The following is a 27873-nucleotide window of genomic DNA, read 5'->3' as shown; positions in this document are numbered from 1 at the left end:
GCATGACATAGTGTGCCCAAAAAATGGTTCAAATGGCTCTGAGGACTATGGGACTTAACAGCTGTGGTCATCAGTCCCCTAGAACTTAGAACTAGTTAAACCTAACTAACCTAAGGACAGCACACACATCCATGCCTGAGGCAGGATTCGAACCTGCGACCGTAGCAGTCGCGCGGCTCCGGACTGCGCGCCTAGAACTAGTGTGCCCAAGTCTCTCGAAGTAGCAAGGAGGTGCACAAAATCATTTTGATTTTTTTTTTGTCAAAATGTTGCTGCAAAATTAGCTTTTCGATCTGTTTCTGGCATGCATACAACAAACGAACCACTTTGCAGGAACTTTCCTCATAGTCAATTCTTTGCATAAAATTGATCGTACTCTTTCTTCCAATATACATATGGCATAAAAACCAAGTCTATAATCTCGACTAATACTTAACCACAATATACACTTGCTGCTTGTTTTAATATAACTTTGCAGTTCTGGGATCTACTTAATGTGGATCATTTTTAAAAATGAAGTGCAATCAAGTTTGAAGGCAACTGTTTCTTATTAGTAGAAATGAAGTATCAGACTACTTATAAATCTATACCAACTCTGGATGAACCTGTTACCAATAAACCATCCAAAACAGTTCATGGGTGGAACAGTATGGTGACCATCATTACAGGTTTAAACTAATTGCTTATCACTAAACTAATTGCTTATCACTCCCTCAATTAATGGAAAAAAGATGTAACAAGACTGAAAAGAAAAAAGGAGCATCGTCAGCTCAAGAGTCTGTGACCATGTCTCTGTGGTTGAAAAAGTAAGTAATAACAGCTTTTAGGTCAATTCACAATGGCAGTCATGGCACTTCCACGTCACGGCACACTCACATCACTGCACCGTCATGTCAGGGTGTATTCACTGTCTGTCACATCAAGTCTGTTCAGTTCAATACAAATCATGTGACATCAAATTGTTTTTCTATGATAATTGTGGCCTGCAAGATGATTATTAACTGTTTGTATGTGGGAAGTGCTCACACACAATGTGACAGTTTATGTATGTGGATGCGAGGAAGACAGAAGTGGGAAACAGCAAAAAAGAGTGTGGGTCCAAAGAGTGATATCATTACATGCTACAGAAGGGGAATTTCACACACTACAAGGAGCTCTGGCAAGAGGATCTACATTTTATAAATATTTTGAAATATTGAAGCAGCAATTTTTTTTCGTTTGTTATGTCAAACTGCAACCAGAATTACTTAAGGGAACCCTGTATTATGAGCTGCCGTCACAATCCATGGAAAATTAGTTCATTTAATGTTAAGTTTAGTTTCCAGTCCAGTGCAAATTTTTTGTGCAATGATCATACCTTGTGGCCAAGATAGACACGAAGCCCATGCCCACTACAGTAGTACAAGTCTATACGCCAACTGGCTCTGCAGATGAAGAAATTGATGAAATGTATGACGAGATAAAAGAAATTATTCAGATAGTGAAGGGAGACGAAAATTTAATAGTCATGGGTGACTGGAATTCGAGAGTAGAAAAAGGGAGAGAAGGAAACACAGTAGGTGAATATGGATTGGGGCTAAGAAATGAAACAGGAAGCCACCTGGTAGAATTTTGTGCAGAGCATAACTTAATCATAGCTAACGCTTGGTTCAAGAATCATGAAAGAAGGTTGTATACATGGAAGAATCCTGGAGATACTAGAAGGTATCAGATAGATTATATAATGGTAAGACAGAGATTTAGGAACCAGGTTTTAAATTGTAAGACATTTCCAGGGGCAGATGTGGAGTCTGACCACAATCTAATGGTTATGAACTGTAGATTAAAACTGAAGCAACTGCAAAAAGGTGGGAATTTAAGGAGATGGGACCTGGATAAACTGACTAAACCAGAGGTTGTACAGAGTTTCAGGGAGAGCATAAGGGAACAATTGACAGGAATGGGGGAAAGAAATACAGTAGAAGAAGAATGGGTAGCTCTGAGGGATGAAGTAGTGAAGGCAGCAGATGATCAAGTAGGTAAAAAGACAAAGGCTAGTAGAAATCCTTGGGTAACAGAATAAATATTGAATTTCATTGACGAAAGGAGAAAATATAAAAATGCAGTAAATGAAGCAGGCAAAAAAAAGAGATCCACAGGAAGTGCAAAATGGCTAAGCAAGAATGACTAGAGGACAAATGTAAGAATGTAGAGGCTTATCTCACTAGGGGTAAGATAGATACTGCCTACAGGAAAATTAAAGAGACATTTGGAGAAAAGAGAGCCACTTGTGTGCATATCAAGAGCTCAGATGGAAACCCAGTTCTAAACAAAGAAGGGAAAGCAGAAAGGTGGAAGGAGTATATAGAGGGTCTATACAAGGGCGATGTACTTGAGGACAATATTATGGAAATGGAAGAGGATGTAGATGAAGAAGAAATGGGAGATACAATACTGCGTGAAGAGTTTGACAGAGCACTGAAAGACCTGAGTCGAAACAAGGCCCCGGGAGTAGGTAACATTCCACTGGAACTACTGACGGCCTTGGGAGAGCCAGTCCTGACAAAACTCTACCATCTAGTGAGCAAGATGTATGAGACAGGCGAAATACCCTCAGACTTCAAGAAGAATATAATAATTCCAACCCCAAAGAAAGCAGGTGTTGACAGATGTGAAAATTACCAAACTATCAGTTTGGTAAGTCACAGCTGCAAAATACTAACGCGAATTCTTTACAGACGAATGGAAAAACTGGTAGAAGCTGACCTCGGGGAAGATCAGTTTGGATTCCGCAGAAATGTTTGAACACGTGAGGCAATACTGATCTTACGACTTATCTTAGAAGAAAGATTAAGAAAAGGCAAACCTACGTTTCTAGCATTTGTAGACTTAGAGAAAGCTTTTGACAATGTTTACTGGAATACGCTCTTTCAAATTCTGAAGGTGGCAGGGGTAAAATACAGGGACCGAAAGGCTATTTACAATTTGTACAGAAACCAGATGGCAGTTATAAGTGTCAAGGGACATGAAAGGGAAGCAGTGGTTGGGAAGGGAGTGAGACAGGGTTGTAGCCTCTCCCCTATGTTATTCAATTTGTATCTTGAGCAAGCAGTGAAGGAAACAAAAGAAAAATTCGGAGTAGGTATTAAAATCCATGGAGAAGAAATAAAAACTTCGAGGTTTGCCGATGACATTGTAATTCTGTCAGAGACAGCAAAGGACTTGGAAGAGCAGTTGAACGGAATGGACAGTGTCTTGAAAGGAGGATATAAAATGAACATCAACAAAAGCAAAACGAGGATAATGGAATGTAGTCGAATTAAGTCGGGTGATGCTGAGGGAATTAGATTAGGAAATGAGACTTTTAAAGTAGTAAAGGAGTTTTGCTATTTGGGGAGCAAAATAACTGATGATGGTCGAAGTAGAGAGGATATAAAATGTAGACTGGCAGTAGGAAGCAAAGCGTTTCTGAAGAAGAGAAATTTGTTAACATCGAGTATAGATTTAAGTGTCAGGAAGCCGTTTCTGAAAGTATTTGTATGGAGTGTAGCCATGTATGGAAGTGAAACACGGACGATAAATAGCTTGGACAAGAAGAGAATAGAAGCTTTTGAAATGTGGTGCTACAGAAGAATGCTGAAGATTAGATGGGTAGATCACGTAACTAATGAGGAGGTTTTGAATAGAACTGGGGAGAAGAGGAGTTTGTGGCACAACTTGACAAGAAGAAGGGACTGGTTGGTAGGACATGTTCTGAGGCATCAAGGGATCACAAATTTAGCATTGGAGGGCAGCGTGGAGGGTAAAAATCGTAGAGGCAGACCAAGGGATGAATACACTAAGCAGATTCAGAAGGATGTAGGTTGCAGTAAGTACTGGGAGATGAAGAAGCTTGCACAGGATAGAGTAGCATGGAGAGCTGCATCAAACCAGTCTCAGGACTGAAGACAACAGCAGCAGCAATCATACCTCCCCCCAGTATCTTTTCCTTCAACATTTATAGGTTTTCCTCACATTTTCTATTTGGCTTTTTATAGGACAAGTGCCTTATTTGTACTGGGGATGATTAGTGAAACCACATAAATATTGACCACCGATGTTTGCAAAACTGTTTCATACACAATCCACAGAGCGACTTAACAATAAAAAACCACCATCTGAACAGACCTTGAAGGGCCAACAGTACTGACCCTGACCGGTCACCATTTCATCCTCAATCTTTAAGTGTCACCAGATGCAGATACGGACGTATATGTGGCCAGCACACAGCTCTCCTGGCTGTTGTCAATTTTCACGACCAGTGCTGCTACTTCTCAATCAAGTATCTCCTCAATTGACTGAGTGCACCCGGCCTGCCAACAGCATTCTGCAGGCCTGGATGGTGACCCAGCCAAGCACTATCCAAGCCTGACAGTGCTAAACTTTGGTGATCCAATAGGAACCAGTGTTACCTCTGTGGCAAGGCCAGTGGCCTAACAATAAATAAACCTGCTGCAAATACATATTTAGACAAACAATTCTAATATGATACTTGATACATATCTCAAAGAAGAAAAGAAAAGCATTTTGCCACCATTGCAGTGCCTAAACGTTTCAGTCCATTTTTCTTTGAACACTTGATCACATACAAATAAATTACACTTACTAATCAATCTGAATCTATCCACAATACTTTTCTCATTCAAAGTTCCAGCCATATTTCATTCCATTTCATTGTAAAATGTTAAATACCCGTATGTATAAAAATCCGCTTTATAAATATAGTAGAAGGTATGCAGTTTAGATGCACTATTAAAAATCAACTTCTGGCACATAAAAATTACAACACAAATGTGAGAAGATTTAAGATATGTAGGTATCAGACCTCACACATTATTTATTTGTTCCACAATGCTTCCTCCCAAACAGAGTTTGAGTACCTCCTATTGCTCATGTTGTAAAATTCAGACTGGTGCCTCACTACTTCAATTACTCTGTCATTTATTATGAAATTATAAATTTTAACATTGTACACATGGAGAGGCCTGGAGACACTGGAAGGTTTCAGACAGTTTATTTAACAGTAAGACAGAGATTTAAGAACCAGGTTTTAAATTTTAAGACATTTCCAGGGGCTGATGTGGTCTCTGGCCACAATTTATTGTTATGAACTGTAGATTAAAACTGAAGAAACTGCAAAAATGTAGGAATTTAAGGAAGTGGAACCTGGATCAACTGAACGAACCAGAGGTTGTAGAGAGTTTCGGAGAGAACATTAGGGAAAGGTTGACAAGAACAGGGGAAAGAAATACAGAAGAAGAAGAAGAAGAATGGGTAGTTTTGAGACACGAAATAGTGAAGGCAGCAGAGGATCAAGTAGGTAAAAAGATGAGGGCTAGTAGAAATCCTTGGGTAACAGAAGAGATATTGAATTTAATTGATGAAAGGAGAAAATACAAAAATGCACTAAATGAAGCAGGCAAAAAGAAATACAAATGTCTCAAAAAATGAGGTTAACAGGAAGAGCAAAAAGCTAAGCACAGATGGCTAGAAGACAAATGTAAGGATATAGAAGAGTGTATCACTAGGAGGTAAGATAGATACTCCCCACAGGAAAATTAAAGTGACCTTTGGAGAAGAGAACTACCTGTATGAAGAGCACAAGCTCAGATTGAAAACCAGTCCTAAGCAAAGAAGGGAAACCAGAAAGTGGAAAGAGTATACAGAGGGTCTATATGTAAGGGCAATGTACTTGAGGCAATATTATGGAAATGGAAGAGGACATAGATGAAGATGAAATGGGAGATATGATACTGCGTGAAGAATTTGACAGAGCACTGAAACACCCAAGTCAAAACAAGGCGCTGAGAGTAGATAACATTCCACTGGAACTATTGATAGCCTTGGGAGAGCCAGCCCTGACTAAACTCTTCCACCTGGTGAGAAAGATGTATGAGACAGGTGGAATATCTTGAGACTTCAAGAAGAATATAATAATTCCAATCTCAAAGAAAGCAGGCGTTGACAGATGTGAAAATTACTGAACTATCAGTTTAGTAAGTCATGGCTGCAAAGTACTTACATGAATTAGTTACAAACGAATAAAAAAACAGGTAGAAGTCGACCTCGGGGAAGATCAGTTTGGATTCCGTAGCAATGTTACAACATGCGAGGCAATACTGACCCTACGACTTATCTTAGAAGATAGGTTAAGGAAAGGCAAACCTCCATTTCTAGCATTTTTAGACCAAAAGAAAGCTTTTGGCAATGTTGACTGGAATACTCTCTGATGTTGGCAAGTGTAAAATATAGGGAGCAAACGGCTATTTACAATTTGCACAGAAACCAGATGACAGTCATAAGAGTTGAGGGGAACAAAAGGGACACAATGGTTGAGAAGGGAGTGAGACAGGGTCGTTGCCTATCCCCGACGTTATTCAATCTGTATATTGTGCAAGGAGTAAAGGAAACTAAAGAAAAATTTGGACTAGGAACTAAAATCCACAGAGAAGAAATAATAACTTTGAGGTTAGTCAATGACACTGTAATTCTGCCAGAGACATCAAAGGACCTGGAAGAGCAGCTCAATGGAATGGACAGTGTCTTGAAAGGAGGATATAAGATGAACATCAACACAAGCAAAATGAGTATAATGGCATGTAGTCTAATTAAATCAGGATGCTAAGGGATTTAGATTCAGAAATGAGACATTTAAAGTAGTAAATGAGTTTTGCTATTTGGGGAGCAAAATAACTGATGATGGTCGAGGTAGAGAGGATATAAAATGTAGACTGGCTATGGCAGGAAAGTGTTTCTGAAGAAGAGAAATTTGTTAACATCGAGTATAGATTTAAGTCTCGGGAATTCTTTTCTGAAAGTATTTGTATGGGGTGTAGCCATGTATGGAAGTAAAACATGAACAATAAACAAGAAGATAATAGAAGCTTTTGAAACGTGGTGCTACAGAAGAATGCTGAAGATTAGATAGGTAGATCATGTAACTAATGAAGAGGTACTGAATAGAATTGGGGAGAAGAGGAATTTGTGGCACAACTTGCGTAGAAGAAGGGATCGGTTGGTAGGACACATTCCGAGGCATCAAGGGATCACCAATTGAGTACTGGAGGGAAGCGTGGAGCGTAAGAAATTCAGAGGGAGACCAAGATATGAATACACAAAGCAGATTCATAAGGTTGTAGGTTGCAGTAATTATTCGGAGATGAAGAGGCTTGCACAGGATAGAGTAGCATGGAGAGCTGCATCAAATCAGTCACTGGACTGATGACCGAAAAAAAAAAAAAAAAAAAAAAAAAAAAAAAAAAAAAAAAAAAAAAAAACTGACAACAAATAGCAAAAGTAGTGAGTAACAAAGACTTCTAACAACTTATATCAACCACAGAAAGTACGACGAAACAAAGTATGGAGGATGAGTGAATGGCTTTGTACGAGGAGGAAACAAGCTTGATGTCACGTGGTCAAAAGCAGAGAATTGCAGAATGTTGGTGGGATTTGTGCAAGACACTAAGATGAGGTGAGAAAATGCAGACTGTCTAGACTAAAGAGCTAATTAGTTTAAACAGTTAAATAACATATATACAGAAAAGTTTAAAAATCCAAAACAGAGTTGAGGGAGAAGGTAGCCTGAGTCCACTTGGGGCACATGCAGCGAGATAATCAGCCCCCCACCCCCCTGGGGCACATCCACCACTGCTGATACTGAATGTGAAAGTCCACATTAAATTTTACTATAAAATTAACTTTCCCTACGAAACTTACAATTTTGGTAACTCCTAACCCATCATCTGCAAATATCTGAGGTAGACAGGTTGACTGTTTATTTCTTATCACCCAGCACGGGTACTCTTCAAGAATATGGGGAATCATGAGAGGATTGCCACAGCTGCACTGATGGGATATGCAGTCAGTAGAGTTCGACGTAATCTTTCTGAGACACCTGGAGGAAAGTATGCCACGCGTTGGTGGTGTCCCCGATTCCTCTTGGCTTGAAAATTGTAGCAGCCTGCCTTTCTGTATCCCAGGTTTTCAAAAGGAATATCACAGCTGTAATCACAAATCTTGTGTTTGGTACTCCCAAGTTCTTTTCCTGCAGTTGCTTCTTTGGCTAATAAGTCAGTATGTTCCTTTCCCAGAATACCCACATGGCTCTGTGTCCATATGAATGTTACTGTCATTCCAGAGCTGTGGAGATCACCAATAGGTCTTGGATGTTACCATGAGTATAGATGCATGTTGAATCTGGGCAATCAAAAAAGAAGAAGAAGAAGAACAGGCATCTGAGAATGATGGGATCAGCATGTATGAGTAGGCATCTGACAGATTGTGACAATATTGTTCACTAAGAGTTGCTGGTGGTCTGACCCTCACTGGAGGGACACCAGCTTCCATCAGGAGGCTGTCTGCAGTGTTTGTACGGAAGGGTCCAGTAGCCAACGGCACACCAACGTGTTGGACCAGGTCTAAGAAGTTCAGTACTGAAGGTGCTCCCAACCCAAAGGCAACAAACCAATGGCCCATTTGGGATAAAATCAAGATTTTATAAAATTGCAGACGAACTGTATGGTCTGCACCCCAGATGCTACTGCTGAGAAACTTAAGGCAATTTGCTGTGAGCTGACACTTGTGGTAACCATGCTGGCTTACTATCAAATAGAAGGCCTAACATTTTAAAAGTTTCAATGATGTCAAGTAACTGGTTACTGAGGTAAAGTTCTGGGAACAGATAACAGTCCTGAGTTGACAAAAGTGCATAACATGAGCTTTCAGAGGAAAAAATTTGTATCCATGATTCAGGACCCCAACTATGTACTTTCTGTGAGTATCCCTTAACTTCGTGCTCTGCAGTGCACAATGATCTGTGATACAAAGGTCATCCACACACACTGATGGTGAGACCTTGGGTCAAAATGCAGTAACAATATCATTGATTAAAATGGCAAAGAGGGTTATGCTCAGAAGCAATCCCTGCTTCTGGTACATATTGGTTGCTGAGGATTGAACCTATCTCAATCCAGGATTGTCAGAGGAATAGAAAATTCAGGCTAAACTGGGAAAACTGCCCCCAAAACAGCAATCATGTTGGTGATGCACAAAAGAATTGTTCAATGCAGATTCCAGACAAATCAGTTGTGTCTGTGTTGGATTGGAATGCCCAAAAGCCACTTTGAAATTGTGATCCATGTCCTCTGGCTTCCAGACACCAGCACAATCATTGGTTGGCGACTTTTTAGAATAATCTGAACAGCCCATTCATTTGAGAGATTAGTTAAAATCTTAGTGTTCTTACATACTGTTACCCTAATTGAGAGGTAGACACAAACAGCCACAGCTTCTAATGTTGTGGTTAGTGACACCAGCTCACTGAAAGTGTCAGATCGAATGAGCATGACGATTCCTTCAGATGCCCTCTCAGCTTTAATGAAACTTAACACAGTAGGATTTGTGGTTTTTAATATGAGAGAGTTGGTTTTCTGAGAACCTGTCTCCTGAAGTGCCACACCAACTGTAGAATAAGTAGCCATTAGCTGATGGAGTTCAGCCAGACGGTAATGGTAGCCATTATGGTTCCATCAGACTGGGATCTAAGAAAGCAGCAAAGGGGAAATGGGAGTATGAATTACTTTCCTGCTAAGACGCGCTTCACCTGAATGTGTGGTCCTTTATCAGGATTTAGAGGTTTGACCTGGAGGGGTGGGAGGATGGGGTCCGAATCGACTGGAGCAGTAGAATTCAGTTTAACTTTCAATTTATCGATCTCGTCCCTGTGAGGTTTCAGTTTCTGTGAGAATTTTTGTGTCTTTATTTCTAGGATAGGAGAGCATTGTTCTTTTCTACGGCCTGCAGCATGTGGTTCTTATTGGTCTGGTTGGTGGTAGACTATTGGCCTATTTCATGCTGGGAGGAGGGCACCTTGGCAGGTGTCCTCTTTCTTTATGGTACTTTGGGCGTGTTGGTCGAACTGAAAAACAGGCACCAACATATGGCAATGGCCAGGGGATGCAGTTTGAGACCTTGTCATCAGATTAGGTGTGAATTCTGACACAATGTTTGCAAAGTTTGATGTCATATCGGTTGGGCAGTATCCTTCAAACTTTTTCGTAGCCTCTTGATAAGACAGTCAGGTGTTTTATACTCCTGGACTTTCTTCTCTTCTTGAAAATGAAACACATCAGCGAATGATAGGGATGGTGTTCTGGACAGTTTACACATATAAGGGGTTGTTGCAGAGGCTGCCCTCACAAGTTGCCTCATTAGTACAGAGGAAGGGCATATTTCAACACCTCTGGCACTGAAAACATCACATAGGAGGAGGAAAATAGGGCTCGAAATCACATCAGTAAACTATGACTTTAACTTTCTCAGGTAAAACATTTACATTGAATGCTAGGACTAAAGATTCTTTGTCCACTGTATTATCCTTATGTCGTCTCTGGACATGATGAACAACATGGACTCCACGCTGTTCTAGGTTAGGATGCAGATCTTTATCAATTTGTAGTGTTAGGTCCTGATGGAAGACGACACCCTGAATCCTGTTGAGTTTATTAGGAGGAGACACGGTAACTAGTACATACCCGAGCAGGCCTGAAGTGCCTGTGATTGGTAAGGATTCAATGTTTTGAATCCTCAATATTTTCAATGAAAAACATTGGCTTTGTTGTTGCAAAAGTATCTTCGCCACTTCTTGAGCACACCAGGAACCAAGTGAACACTCCCCCATCGTTTCTCCTTGACTGACTCTCATCCCCCCCTCCAAAAGAAGGAGGAGGAGGAGGAGGAGGAGGAGGAGAGAGAGAGAGAGAGAGAGAGATGCCATAGGGTTGTTAGCATCTGCATTAGAATCTTGCTTTCTATCCGCTCTGATGGCTGTATTATCACAACCACTGCTTTCGGTTAGTTTGATCCGTTTCACTGAGGATATTGTCTGCCCTGCATAATTTCCTTCCATATACTTTGTTCATCACTGTATACTTCTCCCCTCCTTTCGATCCCACAGAAACTGTCCAAAGTTGCAAGTCATTTTAATCATATAATACAGGGCAAAAGTTTTTTTTTCCCTATGAGCCTGCTCATTCAACATTCCAGCCTGACAGTGTCATGAGAGAAAATGCCAATTTGGCTAAGTCACACAATAATCAACATTTTTATGTAATGTTTGCTGTTTGATACCAACTTGATAGCTTAAGAGAGTCCTTCATTTTATCATTTTCATACTCAATTTAGTATTTTTTGTCATAATAATATTTGTAATGCTTGGAGTAAAGGTAGCCATTTGCCATATATTGGAGTGATTGAAAGTAACATTGCCAGCACTGCGGGTCAACTGGATGGTGTGTTGAGCAATCAACAGACAAATAAACATGACTGGAAACATCCTGACCTTTTGGACAATATCCTTCACTACAGCTACGTACTGGAAAACTGCAGCCATTCACTTCTGTTTTTTGTATTAATTAGATCTTCTTTCAGCTGTGAAGGAGGACACTGTGAAAAGTCCAACTACATTTTCAATCTTCTTTGTGGCCCTGTTGACTGCTGAACATCTCAACCATACAGTGAGTGATGCTTTATTAATTGACATTTTTTTAATGATAAGCGTGGTGTATTTGTGATGTACTTTCAATGCACCATTGCTTTGAAATGGCGCACTGTGCATGTAAGTCACATACTACAAAGGAAATGAATAATCGTAATGCACACTGTTCACACAGGGTTCGTTCACAAGCACTCCCGAAAGTTGACAGTCAAACGCCCACTAGTGACGTCATCACTGCGACAAGTACTGTTAAGTCTACTTGATCAGATTAAACTGCCACTGGCTACAGATGGAAAACACACACCCCACATTAGATTCTGACACCTTAAACTGTACTTCAGTGTTTTCAGTTTAATACTCTATGTTTGTTCAGTTTCCTGGGTGCCTCATGTCTCAAAAATGATTGTTTTGATGTATAATTTGAGATCATAACATGTCAGAAAATAGTTCGATTAACTTGTACCCAGATAGTAATTTCAATTTTTTGACAGGTTTTTACTTGCTGTTACAGTTTTGTGTTTTTTAAGAACTGATGAAATTCATTACCACAAATTACTGTATAAACTTTGTATTCTACATTTAATTTCCTTCGCCTACACAGATGTTATGTAATGTAATGGTGAGGATTATGATTTTTAATCACATATGCCAGTTACAAATGTTTTTGCTCATATTTTGGGGGTTTTAATGTTTTCCCTGATTCTACATTTTCCCCAATTTTGTCTTTTTTTAAGTCTGGACCGCAGGAAAACCTAAACTAGAGGTTTCACTATACAATTAATAAAATATTCCAGATTACCGTGCTGTGGTCAGATAGATTTCACATTAAAACGAAACATTTGTCCGCATCTACGACATTTTTAAGGAGGATCATAGCTTTTTTGAGTGTCTAGTTCACACACTGGTTTGCTACTAACTGCAGAAATTCCATGCCCGCTCCTGTGCAGTGGCAAGACGTCACTTGCTTTTAATACCCAAGCATCAGTTGTCAGTTGTAGTCATACGCCATTGCTATCACCCCATGATAGAAGACTCCTACATCTCTTCTTGAGCACCGGGATCCATGTCATTTAATTTCATGCCACTCTCCTTCCTATCGAAATTCCTAGGGTGTTTAACAACATGTATGGGCTCTGGTGTCCACCTGAGGCTGCCAGTACTTGTGTCCTATCAAAATGAAAGTGGTGGTCTCCTGGCTGCAAAGCATGGTCCGAAACATGCTGATCTGTTAATCTCTCAACTTTTACAGTTGCCCTCGTGCTCTTCTAGTCGCGTTTTGACTTTTTTTTTTTTGGATACCCACTTAAATCTTCCCACAACTGCATGGAATCCTGTAATTTCCCATTTTTTTCCAGCAGTTTGCGAGAATTCTTGGTTAATTGTAGGTGATCCTCCATCTTCTGTGAGGGTTTGTTGATTGAAGTCTTATTGGTAGCACAAATAAGTTGCTGAAGATGCACAAAGAGCATGTTCCTAAAGTGCCATTGGCTCACCGATCAATTCAATTGCCAATTTCTTGACATCATCATTGTGACTGTATGAATTTGGCATACATAAGAAAATTAAACAGCACAGTGGTCCAGCTGGAGGACACACTTATTAGTTTTGATTTGGTATTGCTATTTACTATGATTCCGCTCAATGAGGTGTTGAAACAGTTGAATCTGATCCCCATGATGGTTCTATCATTCAGTCGCTTTCGATCAGCCATGGAGAACAGAAAAAGGAAATGTTACACACCTGGTAAGAAAGTAAAATTCATACAAGAGGTGGTTACTAATCTGCACAAAACAAAATCTGAAACTGCTTCACACTTAGGAATTGCTTACACCAGACTATGTACAATCACCAGCAAAAGAAACAATATTTTGAATCAGTTTTTTAAAATTGAGTGCAAAATCAACATAACACAACTGTCAGCAAGAATGGAGATACAGAGATTTGGGAAAATCATTTATTACGTCATTCCAGCAAAAACGGGCTGCAGCTCTACTGTGCAGTGACACCATGCTGAAAGCAAAGGAGATAGATTAAGCTAGAAGTATGAACAACATTGCTGATTTCAAGGCTTCATCAGGATGGTTACAAGTATTTGACGATCATAATGGAATCACAGGGAGAACATTTTCCGGCGAATCAAACACTATGGATGATGTCATGGGGCAACATTGGATTGATGAGTTTTGGCTGGGTATCTTAAGGGATTATCAACTTGAAGAACATCCCCATCTGTGACGAAATGATCCATTCTATAGTCTGCTTCCCAGTAAAACCTTAGCTGAAGAGGGCGACTCAATGCAACACAGGGAAGAAAAGTAAAATTCGTGTACAAACATCTTTACTTTTGATAGGAAAATCTAAGAATCCGAGGCATTTCAAGGGTGTAAGTACAAAGCCTACGGAAAACAAATGCAATAAGATTTCTTCTCTTCTTATGGAGCAGAGTGCAGCATTGCATCACACCCACCCAAAGTAACTTTGGAAAATGTATGAGTGGAATTTTTCCCTCCAAACTGCATCAGTGTTCTACAGCCAATTGATTTGGGCACTGTTGCAAATTTCAAAGTAAATTATGGAAAAAACCGGTTCAACATTTGGTAGGACTGACTCCATTAATTTCCTAAGAGCCATGGAATTTATTTCGGCTGCCTGGCACCATCCTACACACCACTTCCGTAAACTGGTGCCTTACTGAAAAAGACTCATTGAAACCCGGTGCCTTCGTGAAAGAGACTCTCACTGGTGGTGGTGGTGGCAAAATTGTGCCTAGTAATGAGCTAGCTCTATTGAAGAGTGCAGATTTCAACAGTTTTGTACATTTTGATGATAATCTTCTTGTGTGTGGAACTACGGGATGACGAGATTATTGCTGATATGTGCCAACAACACGGTGATGATCAAGAAGGTGGACCACCTTCAAGTGACAGTGATGGCGATGACAACTTTAATCTTGAAGCACTTAAATTGTGTAAAATGGTAAGCACAACTGTTTTGTGCAGGCACTATATCAGTGTGAAAAGTAGTTGTAGAAAGTGGAGTTTGCTGGTCTTCCATTGGGCACCTCCCCAGGTGGCGGATAGGGGAATGCTCACCAGATATGGTGGGTACTGGGGAAATAAAGTACCCGGGGTGGACCAAAACTAGCAACTGCTGCCTTGTAGTATGATATTGGCTTATCAAAGGCTAAAGGAAAAAAACCTTGAGTAAAAATTACCTGGTCCTCCGGGTTGGGGGTTGAGCAGTGGGCCAGCTCCTCACTCACATAAAAATGCTAAAAAACCTAATAATATGCCTCAGAAAAATTGGAACTTTGGACGACAAACTGGCAATGAGAAATGGAAAATTATGTTTGGATGCTGGAATGTGCAAGGTATTTCCACTAAAATAAATTTACTACCTGCAGAACTTGACATGTTCAACATAGATGTTGTCGTACTCTCTGAAACAAAGAAGAAAGGCCAAGGAGAAGAAGAACTGGATAATTATGTACATATCTGGAGTGGGGTATCAAAAGCAGTAAGAGCCAAAGCAGGAGTCTCCATTATGATAAAGAAATTATGGAAAGAAAGAATCACAAACTGGACATTCATCAATCAACGTATTATAACTGTTGAAATGACATTATTTGCTAGGGAAGTTGTGATTATTGGCGTATATGCACCTACGAACGACACAAAAGATAAGGAGAAAGATACATTCTGGGCAACCCTCAGAGAGACTATTGAAAAAATCCCAAGAAGAAAGGAACTGATTATCATGGGAGATCTGAATTGAAGGGTAGGAATTAGAGAATCTTGTAGAATAGTAGGAAAACATGGAGAGGACGAATATAATGACAATGGGGAACAACTGATTGCAATTTGAGAACAATTTGATCTAAAAATTACCAACACATTTTTCAAACATAAGGACATTCATAAATATACTTGGCAACAGAACACCAAAGAACTTCGTTCTATAATAGATTATATTATCATTAGGCAAACAAGTAGTTTCAAAGCAGTAGACGGCGATCTTATAGAGGAGCCCAGTGTGGATCAAACCACTATCTAGTTAAAATGAAGTCTTTCTGGCCATGGAAGAATGCAAGGAGTGATACAAGTAACATAAATAAAACGAACCAGACTGAGAAAGATGAAAGTTTACCTTTTAATATTGACAGCCTACAAGACGAAAGTATCAGAACACTCTTTGCGGCCAAGAGGGAAAGGAAACTGGTTGAATCATTTGAAGGAAGTACAGAGGAAATATATGACTATATAAAAGCTAATGTGAAAATCTTGGGTAAACAAGATAGCAACCACAACCGTGCAGCAGAGTGGTGGTCAGAGGAACTAGAGGTCCTCATTAGAGAAAAACGAAATGCGTTCCTTCAGTGGTTGAATGATATATCAGAAGAAACAAGCTCAATATACAAGGAAAAGAAGAATGAAGTGATGAAAAAAAATAAGGATGGCAAAAAATGAAGCATGGGAAAGAACATGTGCCAAGATGAATAGCAAATTAGGATTTGGGAGAGCAAAAGAAGCATGGTCAGTATTGAAAGGGCTTCGACAGGATACAAAAAGCAAAACTAATCTCCAACTGATAACACAAAAGAAATGGGAAGAGTATTTCCAAAAATTATTAAATGAGGACAGAGAAGAATATCTAGAAGAAGGAACAGGGGAAGACAAAGGACATGAAGATGATGAGATCTAGATTTTAGAAAGTGAAGTACTTCAGGCGTTGAGAACAGGAAAGAATGGTAAATCACCGGGACCAGGCAATATTAATCTGGAGTGTCTGAAATATGGTGGTGACAAAATTGTGAAACTGATAACACAGCTCTTCAACAAAATGATACATGGAGATTCAATACCTAACGAGATGAAGCTAGGTTACATTAATACAATATTTAAGAAAGGGGATCGCAAAATTTGTTTAAACTATTGAGGAATTTGTGTTACAAACACATTAATGAGAATTTTTGCGAAAGTAATTAAAAACAAACTGGAAAAAAAATTTAGAACCCAAGAAGAACAATGTGGATTCACAGCTGGGAGATCATGTGTAGACCATATTTTCACATTACGGCAGATTTTGGAGAAACACAGGGAAAAATCAAAAAATATAGGATTAATCTTCATAGATTATGAAAAAGCGTATGATACTGTTCCAAGAAAATTACTTTGGAGAGCGCTACATATGGCAAACATAAACCCTTCCTTGATTAAAATAATACAACAAATGTATAAAGATAACATTTGCCGAGTGAAAGTTGGTAATAAACTTTCACAGAAATTTAGAACAAGCAAAGGCCTTTTACAGGGCTGTCCCATTTCACCATCATTATTTAAAATCTACCGTATTTACTCGAATCTAAGCCGCACTTTTTTTCCGGTTTTTGTAATCCAAAAAACCGCCTGTGGCTTAGAATCGAGTGCAAAGTACGCGGAAGTTCTGAAAAATGTTGGTAGGTGCTGCCACAACTAACTTCTGCCGTCAAATATATGTAGCGCTACACAGGCATACTTTGCAGGCACTAAGATAAATACTGGCGCCAAAACCTCTGCTTCAGTAAATAAATTTAAAAAAAAAGGTGGAAGACGAGCTTTTTTCTCCGCCCCGAGTTTCGACCACTGCATTTTCATACATTATCCAACAAAGTAAATACAAATTCCGTATTGTTCATCATCTAATGTAGCAGCATTTCAATGTACTACGAAAATCCGACTGGCAAGACTGTTTGGGATGTTTGTTAATATGGCCAACTCTACGATTCTCTTCCCCATAAGAATTATACGAATATAAACATTTTGTCATGTATTCTTTTGTGTTTGCTGCTATCTCATTTAAATCCTGTCTGCCTAATAAACTACGAAACTAGAGTGAGACAACAGCAAACGTGGAAGAATACACATATCATGTCATGTTTGTATTCATATTATTCTTATGCCTAATAGTGATACAGTCAGAAATGAAGCACGGCAATTGACTACATTTTTAAATCTAAGATGACTAATTTCTGTGCAGAATGTAATGTACTAAAGAGGCGTCTGCAAAGATTTTCAAACGGAGAAAAATTTTCGCTAAACTCTCGTTCAGAACATCTATCATACGCAATCTGTTATTTGGTTCTTGATGATCATTATCAAAGAAAGCAGCAGTGTGACTAACAACAAATAGCAGTCTCTTGCCATTGTTTCGCTAATAAGACTATTCCTTTTTTTTTTTAATTTTTTTTTTTTAATTGTAAGCAGCGGTAGCACGCACAAAAGCAAGCCATGCCGCGAGCGGCGACAGGTCGTAAACACTCATTATCGGAATGCGACAAACAATGTATGACACAGTACAGCAATGCATTTTCAGCTTAGAGTGATGTAAACACCTATAACAAAGAGAACGGCACTTATCTGATCAAAGAAAAATAAGCAATCAATTCTAACCAGACGAAGCACGTGAAAAAGGAAGGGTACCCGTATAAATACGGACGGAGCACCTGACGCATAGCAATGGCTACCTGGTAAAGCTTAACTGCTAAGCTTATGACTCGAACCAAACTACTGTAGCTGTATCGTCATTCATTTGACCTAAATTATGTCTCATATTACAATGGACCAACTTTGTTTCGATTTGGAGATGCGGCCTAAAACTTTTCTCTCCCCTTGAATTTCGAGTCTCATTTTTCAGGTGTGGCTTAGATTCTAGTAAATACGGTATATAGATATTAGCCTTAGAACATGGTCTCGTAAATGTAATAGTATGAGATTATATTTAAAAAGAAAGATGATGAGACTTACCAAACAAAAGCGCTGGCAGGTCGATAGACACACAGACAAACACAAACATACACACAAAATCTAGCTTTCGCAACCAATGGTTGCCTCGTCAGGAAAGAGGGAAGGAGAGGGAAAGACAAAAGGATTTGGGTTTTAAGGGAGAGGGTAAGGAGTCATTCCAATCCCGGGAGCGGAAAGACTTACCTTAGGGGGAAAAAAGGAGGGAAAAAAGGACAGGTATACACTCGCACACACACACATATCCATCCTCATATACACAGACACAAGCAGACATTGCCTTTACAAATGTCTGCTTGTGTCTGTGTATATGAGGATGGATATGTGTGTGTGTGCGAGTGTATACCTGTCCTTTTTTCCCTCCTTTTTTCCCCCTAAGGTAAGTCTTTCCGCTCCCGGGATTGGAATGACTCCTTACCCTCTCCCTTAAAACCCAAATCCTTTTGTCTTTCCCTCTCCTTCCCTCTTTCCTGACGAGGCAACCATTGGTTGCGAAAGCTAGATTTTGTGTGTATGTTTGTGTTTGTCTGTGTGTCTATCGACCTGCCAGCGCTTTTGTTTGGTAAGTCTCATCATCTTTCTTTTTAAATATATTTTTCCCACGTGGAACGTTTCCCTCTATTATATTCATAGTATGAGATTAGAAATAAGAGATGGAGTTTACCTATATCATTTATTATTTGCTGATGATCAAGTAGTCGTAGCACAAGATGGGGAGGATGCTAACTATATGTGCAATCAACTAGCAGTAGCATACAAAACTTGGGGTTTGAAGATTAATTACCAAAAAACATAATATTTGACTAATGATTCAGATGAGCTATACATTGAAGGAAAGAAAATCAGAAAGATAAACACTTTCTGTTATTTGGGATCTATTTTAGAAATCGAGGGAAAATCAGAGTAAAAAATCAATAAAAGAATTACTAGCGGACGGAGGGTCATTGGGATGCTTAACTCAGTCTTATGGAGCAGGAATGTAATGAGTAGAACTAAAAAATTAATATACAAATCCATATTAGAGAGAGTGGTTCTGTATGGAACGGAGATCTGGACAATTAACATGAAGCACATTAAAAAATTACAAGCTCTAGAGATGGACTTTTGGAGAAGATCGGCAAGAATCTCCAGGAAAGGAAAGATAAGGAACACCGAAGTAATAAGGAGAATGGAAATAAAAGAAAGAATATATGACGTAATGGATAGGAAGAAATTACAGTGGTACGGGCATGTACGACGAATGGAGAAAACCAGAATACCAAAATTGATACTGGAGTGGGAACCGGAGGGGAGAAGAAGAAGAAGAAGAAGAAGAAGACGACGACCTATGACCACCTGGCTCCAAAATGTACAGCACACAATGAGGAGAATGGGCGCAGAGGAAGAAGACACACAAGATCGAAACACCTGGAGGAATATTTTGAGTATATAGTTTAAGAACGTTTATTGTTTGTACTGTAATTTCCAAGTAAATTATGTTGGAGATAAGCCTCTGTAATGAGGAAAAGCTCAAAATAATAATAATAGAAAGCTCTGAATTCATTAATATGTTTGAAAAAGAAGGTGTACACACTTAATGCACAAAAAGTGAAATAAGTTGAATTATGTGACTTCTTTAAGCAGATCAAGTTTTAAATAATGTTTTTTCTCTTTAATACTGCATCTCTGTTGTTTGTACAGTGCAAAGTGTCAAATTATAAAACAATATCTGATCTCTCTGAAGTGGAACCAAATAATATTTTTTCTTTTAATACTGTACTCAATTTTTTTGTAAAGTTTACATATGTAGGCCCGTTTGCTACAGCTATGGTAGGGGCGTATTTTTCCAGCCACTTGATGATCTATGAATTTGCTGATTTTCAACTTTTTTAATACTTGCAGTGTGTCTTAGCAGCTAAGATTTTGACATTGTGCTTCTCTCAGTTTGTTCTTCCTGTATAAAAAAATCTCCTGGCAGGGTTTCGACATGTCAGATTGGCCTGCTCCCTTGTGAGTTTAAACTGATAAAATAAACACAGTACTCACATTTTTAAATAATTATATTTGTTTGCACAAGGTGCTACATGCTACATTTCCATTAGTTGTTCAAAATGATGTTCCCGTTTTCTATGCAGTCATGACTTGTCACACAAAGCTCCGTGATGCCTGGTGGTGTGCAAACAATGCCAGAAGAACATTTTCTGTCTACTCCACCCGGCTTTCCTCATAATGCTACAAGCAGGAAACAAATAGGATCATATCAGATGAACAAGTTAGCAACAAAATAGGACATCATCTGTCTATGTTCTTTTCAGAGAACATCTGATGCAAGTGTTCATATGATGTTCAAAGTGAGCTGGGGCACCATCAACTTGGATTTACAAGCGCACACAATCAAGACAAATATTGTACGACAACGTGAGGAATATGTATCTCAGAACCACACTAGTGCACTTAATGCGGAGTTATCACATTTCACTGGCAGAGCTATCACGGAACATGTTTGGCTTTGCAACTTTTCAGTCAGTCACCTCTGGTTGAGGTTCGCTATATTAAATTGATCCACTGAGGCTTCTTCACCATCCTTAAAAGTTTCATGCAAATAACATAGCATATTATCATTAGTGGCTTTCATGTGTATTACTTACTTCACCCGCATCACTTCTTTTGGGGCACAATGCATCTAATTCATCGAAGAATATGACACATGGTGCAGAATTTGCTGCTCTCTGAAAGCATTGGCGAACAGCCCTCTCACTTTCACCAACATACTGAAACGCAATAACAAAAGTTTAACTATATTATCATCATACCATCTATACTAAAGAAGCAAAATCTTTTACACACACACACACACACACACACACACACACACACACACACACACACACACACACTGTATTAGATATTTCACAGCTGCTTCATCTCAATTCAGAATAAATTTCTGTGAATAAACATATGTGCATCAAGTTTAGAAATGAAGACAACAGTTACAACATACCATATTGAGCAATTCAGGACCTTTTACAGAAATGAAATTTATTCCTGCTTCATTTGCTACTGCTTTAGCCAAAAGAGTTTTCCCACAGCCAGGTGGTCCACAAAGGAGCACTCCAGTTGGTGTCGACAGACCGAGGTCAGCAAATTCCTTTGCGTACTGGACTGGGCCCTGGACAACAAACAACGAAATGTTGAGTACAGATATGTAAAAACACATTTTTGATTTAATCAAACACTACAACCAGCAGTTTCCTTAACGTGAACTATATAGTTTTGTCCACTCCACGGGCAGCACTATGATAGCATGAGACATGGAGGTTTGCAAAAACAAGTATCTCAAGAGTGTGTCAAATTCTGTGAAGCAATGTTAAAATGGATCACACAGGTGGTCTATAGATGACCAAGTTTTATAAATTTTGCATTAAGAGGACTAATGTAATTTCATTTGCCTGCAATACTTAAAAAAAAGAGAGCTTGCGTGTGTGCGCGCGCAAGCGCTTATGTTTATGAATATACTCATGATTACATTTGAATATAGTAAAATAATGAAGCCAGGGACCACAAGCCTGAATGTGGGTGATTTTGCAGGGACTGCATAACTAGAAAGTGTCATTGTCTGCCTGTCTTCTACTGTGGTAGTTAATAATAAGCACACCAAAACCTTTTGAGAGCCTAGGCTAACAGTGGCCAACAGTAGCACTGCAATGGGTAAATTTGCACCACAACAATGCATCCAAACAGGCAACTAACTACACCATTCAGTTCTAGGAGTGTGTAGAAGTGAGATTTGCATCCCATACTCCCTGCAACTCAATATGGCCCCATGCTATTATTTCCTGTTCCTACAATGAAAAATCACACATGTGGAGGGAGGTTCACCAATTATGGAAAAGCTGTTAATGCCTTTGAACTAGTAGGTCTTCAAGAAAGTTGGTAGAGAATGTATTTCCAAAACTGGCTTACAAGAATGCTTGACACACAAACATTTGTGGTGAGTACACTGAGAGAATATACTTACAGACTTTTTAAAGTTCTTTACTTTATGCGTACCTCAAAGTATCACAATGAAATAGGCCCCAGGTAAAGGGCAAATAATAAAATGAAATAAAAAATCTTCCACATTGGCCCATGTACACCTTGTCTGCAGCTTTCAGAACTAGGATTTAAATCTAGTTCTATCACTGAGAGGAAAGTACAAAGGAAGAGCTAACAGAAAAAGCAAGTAACATGTTCTAAACAGTTTGCCTGTTACCATCTGCCCATACTCAAAGAGTTTAGTGGTGGTCATATCACTGGAACTATTTTGCAACAAATAAAAAGGGGAGGAGGAATAAAACCACATATTTAAGTCCTTAAAAAGAACTGTGTGTGTTTTTTCTGTTTATTTCTCTGCCAGTCCATCCTACTGCCTGATAGTGTTGTTTTTGCTATTCTATGCCAGATGGTCTAGAGGTTCCAAGGTAACCATCTTGTATTTTGCTGAAATTTTTTGTGGACATTCACACATGCCCTAATAACAATTGGTAAAGTTCCAACAATCACCAGTTAAATACCTGCAGAGATGAAGTCATTTGTTTGACCCCTAGTGCAGCTTTCAACAACAAACCCTAAGTTTTCAGCAATTTTGGGACATAATATGTCCAGCAATATTTTCTTGAAAGAAACAAAACTAGGAAATCTTGTACAACTTTTTGCAATCTCTGAATTGAAATAATATAATAATAATAACAACAATAATAAAATATCTCTATAAGTGCATAGTAAACCTAAAACTTTGCATATGATAACTTATCAACAGAAGATCTTCGAGTATAAAATTTCATTTCCCTACTTCTTTCCAATGGTTTACAAATTGAGGTCAAAGTTGATGATTTTTGTAAAAATGACAAAACATGGGTATTTTTGGCACATTTTTACAAAAAAGTATTTTCCACAAACTCTTTTAAACCATTTTTCAATGGCTCAAATCTGACATTTTTGTGATGTTTTACAATTGTTTAATAATTGGTAATATTGAAAATTCTAATGAACAGGACATGAGCTCGAGTCAGAACAACTCGAAGTACAGAAAAGAAGGGCACCACTTATCACGACTCACTGTGACATATTTCAGGTAGATTTTCTGCTGCAATAACTGCAGAATCACACTAGTTCTAAACTTCAAAATTTAACTGTGCATTACCAAGGGAATGGAAATCACAACAACTGTTGTAGGACAGCTACAACGCACATACCGAGCGAGGTGGCGCAGTGGTGAGCACACTGGACTCGCATTCGGGAGGACGACGGTTCAATCCCGTCTCCGGCCATCCTGATGTAGGTTTTCCGTGATTTCCCTAAATCGTTTCAGGCAAATGCCGGGATGGTTCCTTTGAAAGGGCACGGCCGATTTCCTTCCCAATCATTCCCTAACCCGAGCTTGCGCTGCGTCTCTAATGACCTCGTTGTCGACGGGACGTTAAACACTAACCACCACCACCACAGCACACATCTTATATACTGCCTTCAAGTTTTACAGTATTCTTTCATATGTAAATTTTGTTGAAGTTCATAGCAGTCTGCCCAAGATTTTTTTCCAGAAAAGGATTTGTGTGTACGAGAATTTTGAATCTGTCTTTTTATTTTGTGATGCTATTGATGTTCTAGTTTGATTTCAGTCTAAAGTATAGCATATTTTACTTTCACACAGTTTGTAGTTTGCGTGGAATAAAAGTGTACTAATGAAGAACTGTATAAATGTGTTCCTATAGTCCATGTACTTTGCTCACAGCTGGCTTCTTTTGAAGTGAGGAACCAGCATACTCTTACCATTGGAGTGAGGTGGGGGGTGTCAAAACTGTGCAACAGCAACCATGGATGTGTTTCTTTACCACAGGACCCCAAACCTGGTACTTGCTTGTTTCTCAAGCCCGATAATACACTTTTATAAGTGTCCCAGGCCAAAGCTAGGAGAGGTTCCTTTTAGAATCTTAAGCTTATATTTACTCCAAGATACTTGAATTTTTAGAGATCTCAATTTGCTTTTGAACATCGCAACAAAAACCATACTGCCTGCCAAACAATGTCACTGATGGTGATGGAATAATTGAAACAATGTGCTACTCTGGAAGCCAGCAACTTTCACATTTTGATGAGCAATAAAATGAATTTGCTGGCCCCTGCGGGGTTGATTCAATATCTAGGCCAGGGCTGCCCAACCTGTGGTCCAAAAAGCGAGCATCTATGACATGACCAGGAAAAAAATTCTATAAAATTTTGTTTATGTAATGTTATGATGAATATCTTCATTTTCCCCTCTTCTGGCAGCAGTTATTGTTAGTGCTACGTGTATTGCAAGTCGCCCAAAATTACTCATCTCCCAGTGTGGCTCACTTAAGCTAAAGGATTGGACACCCCTGATCTAGACACAATATAGCAAAGCGATGGGGATGGAACAAGCATATACGAATTTTAGTAGCGAAATGGTCAGCTTCATTTATTGGGAGAGTTTCAGGATGGTGTCATTCACCAGTAGTACAGGAAATCACGTATAGAACACCAATGCGATCTGTTCTTGAGTGTTGAATTAAAGCAAGATGCTGAAGCAGTTCCGGGGTGTGCTGCGAAATTTGTTATCAGTAGGTTCAATCAACATACAAGTATTGCAGGTATACCTTGGGAACTCAAATGGGAATGTGGCATTCTTTTCAGAGGAACGCTATTAACATACCTTTTGCTTAAGGACCGCAAAGGTAAGAGAAATTAGGGCTCGTAAGGAGGCATATGAACAGCCATTTTTCCCTCTCTCCATTTGCGTGAGGAATAGGAAAGGAAATGACTAATAGTGGTACAAGGTACCCTCTCTGCCACACATCATACAGTGGCTCGTGTAGTATGTATGTAGATGTAGACGCTTTTTAAAGTATCCTTTAGCTCAGTGGAAGTCTTACAGAAGTTTCCAATCCAGCACTCTTTCTCACAAATAGACAGCAATATTGTCCTTGCTGGAGGTCTGATGTTAATATACACTATGGAATCAAGAGTATCTGGACACCTGCCTGAAAATGACTTACAAGTTCGTGGCACCCTCCATCGGTAATGCTCGAATTCAACATGGTGTTGGCCCATCCTTAGCCTTGATGACAGTTTCCACTCTCGCAGGCATACGTTCAATCAGGTGCTGCAAGGTTTCTTGGGGAATGGCAGCCCATTAACACGGAGTGCTGCACTGAGGAGAGGTATCGATATCGGTCGATGAGGCCTGGCACAAAGTCAGCGTTCCAAAACATCGCAAAGTTGTTCTATAGGATTCAGGTCAGTCCATTACAGGGATGTTTTTGTCCTGTAACCACTCCACCACAGGCCATGCATTATGAACAAGTGCTTGATCATGTTGAAAGATGCAATCACCATCCCAGAATTCCTCTTCAACAATGGGTTCACCGGGCGTTCGTCAAACCCACACCCTGCCATCGGATCACCACACTGCGTACCGTGATTCATCACTTCACACAACGTTTTTCCACTGTTCAATCGTGCAATGATTACGCTCCTTACACCAAGCGAGGCATTATTTGCCATTTACCGGCATGATGTGTGGCTTATGAGCAGCCGATCGACCACGAAATCCAAGTTTTCTCACCTCCCACCTAACAGTCATAGTGCTTGCAGTGCATCCTGATGCAGAGTGCAATGCCTGTGTGGTGGTTTGGATAGATGTCTGCCTATTACACATTATGACCTCCTTCCACTGTTGGCGGTCTGTGTCGGTCAACAGACGAGGTCGGCCTGTACGCTTTTGTGCTGTGTGTGTCCCTTCACGATTCCACTTCACTATCACATTGGACACAGTGGACCTAGGGATGTTTAGGAATGTGGAAGTCTTGCATACAGACATACGACAAGTGACACCCAATCAGCTGACCACATTCAAAGTCAGTGAGTACCGTGGAGTGCCCCATTCTGCTCTCTCACAATGTCTAATGACTAATGAGGTTGCTGATATGGAGTACCTGGCAGTAGGTGGCACACAATGCACCGAATATGAAAAATGTATGTTTTGGGGGGTGTCCGGATACTTTTTATCACCTAGTGTACTTCATTCACTGTCACAAATCGTTAACAGAAAGGAGGATGCACAATTTTAAACTCTGCTGATCTGAATTGTTTCTTCCGTTGGGGGAAAAAAATAATTAACCGCAAATTGGCGATCATAAGAAGGAGAACAACACCAAAAATGCAACAGGAGCATAATATGTAAGAAATTGTCCACGCAACCAGCCACTGATGATGCCTTGCAGAAAATAAAGGCGAAACGTGTATGGCATTAAAATTGTGTTTTATTCAGTTGCTGGCAGACGGTCCATAAATAAAAATTATCAATATACTGTAATAATTATTTTCTCTGGTTCCTGTTAGAGAAGATCCATGTTTAAACCTCTTTGTCTTCTGACCCTTAAAAATATTTTCTTCAAATTCTTCTTTGCCGACGAAACAAATTTAATGTCATTAACGCTTTTAGTGCAGAAGCAAAACAGATTTATAGGTCCAAGAATCTGACTACTAACTGGTCCTTATAAGCTTGCTCTTACTACTGATTACTTTCACAAACTGAGAAATTTTTTATAAGTTTTGTATTGGGTGCTGGGGCCACCACTCAAATAATAAATAAAAATCAGAGCAAATTGTGTTTTACATATTCCATCAACTCATTGATAAAGACAAAAAGAATTATTGCATCATGTCGGTCAGTCACTGACAACATAAAAACTCAAATTTTACCTTCTGATTTTGTGGAAAAAGATGACAGAAAGATAGACTGATGCTTAACTATTTTTCTCTTGGAAACCTTGCATTATTTTCTAAATGAACAATTTTGGCAAAACCCATTAGGATAATAAGTGCATCTTCCTTTATATAAAACTTAAGGGCTTTTAGATGCACACTCTGATTTTTGGAAATCTAATGACGACATGATGGACACCAAATTTTTGTTCCAACTTTTTCAATAAATTCATCCTCTGTGAAATGCTTTGCATCCAGGTTGCCCCTATGAGTAGTGTGAATCCATTTCTTGTATAAAATAATTTCCTGTGGATCATGTTGTATGAAATAGCTAACAAATTCAGATGCTATAGCTTCTGCTCTACGTAACATGACGTACCATGATTTCTTTAAATCGCAGACTGCAAACACCTATGTTGAGGAAAAAAAAAAAAAAAAAAAAAAAAAAAAAAAAAAAAAAAAAAAAAAAAAAAAAAAAGCTATCCTCATTACTGGACTCTTTATACCCTTTCATTTTTTATAAAAAGAATTTTGTAGATCTGAATAATGTGTTAGAGATGTTTAAAAATCAAGAAAGATTACTTCCTTTTGCAGATTTTCAAGTTTTTTGATGCTCACTTCATAGTGCTCTGGATTTTAATACTATCTTAACGGGTATTAAAAAATTGTAAAACACAACAAGAAATGTGTCAATTTGAATACCAGTGGAATATGGGTGTATTTTTAATGCATTTTCACTGTGTCATTATTTTGTTATGGCATTATATGCATCACCGTAAAACGAAATCTAGATGTTTAGGTGGTTTAGGACAGGGTCTATCCAATGGAAAATGTTTAAAA

The 27873-nt window shown here is 39.1% G+C and overlaps 1 protein-coding gene across 2 annotated transcripts in view; it reads right to left on the bottom strand.

Moving 5' to 3' along the window:
* LOC126187775 (nuclear valosin-containing protein-like) overlaps positions 1–27873 on the bottom strand; it is a 167519-nt gene that overhangs the window by 18778 nt on the left and 120868 nt on the right. For both annotated transcript variants that reach the window (XM_049929043.1, XM_049929042.1), the window contains exons 11-12: positions 21272–21439; positions 20919–21041 (exon numbers count right to left, since the gene is read on the bottom strand). In XM_049929043.1, the coding sequence (XP_049785000.1) occupies positions 20919–21041; positions 21272–21439 (291 nt within the window). The remainder of the gene's footprint in view (positions 1–20918; positions 21042–21271; positions 21440–27873) is intronic.

Source organism: Schistocerca cancellata, chromosome 5, assembly GCF_023864275.1.
Source record: "Schistocerca cancellata isolate TAMUIC-IGC-003103 chromosome 5, iqSchCanc2.1, whole genome shotgun sequence".
NCBI lineage: Eukaryota > Metazoa > Arthropoda > Insecta > Orthoptera > Acrididae > Schistocerca > Schistocerca cancellata.
Note: the sequence above shows the minus strand (reverse complement) of the source record. Positions and strands in the feature narration are given on the sequence as shown.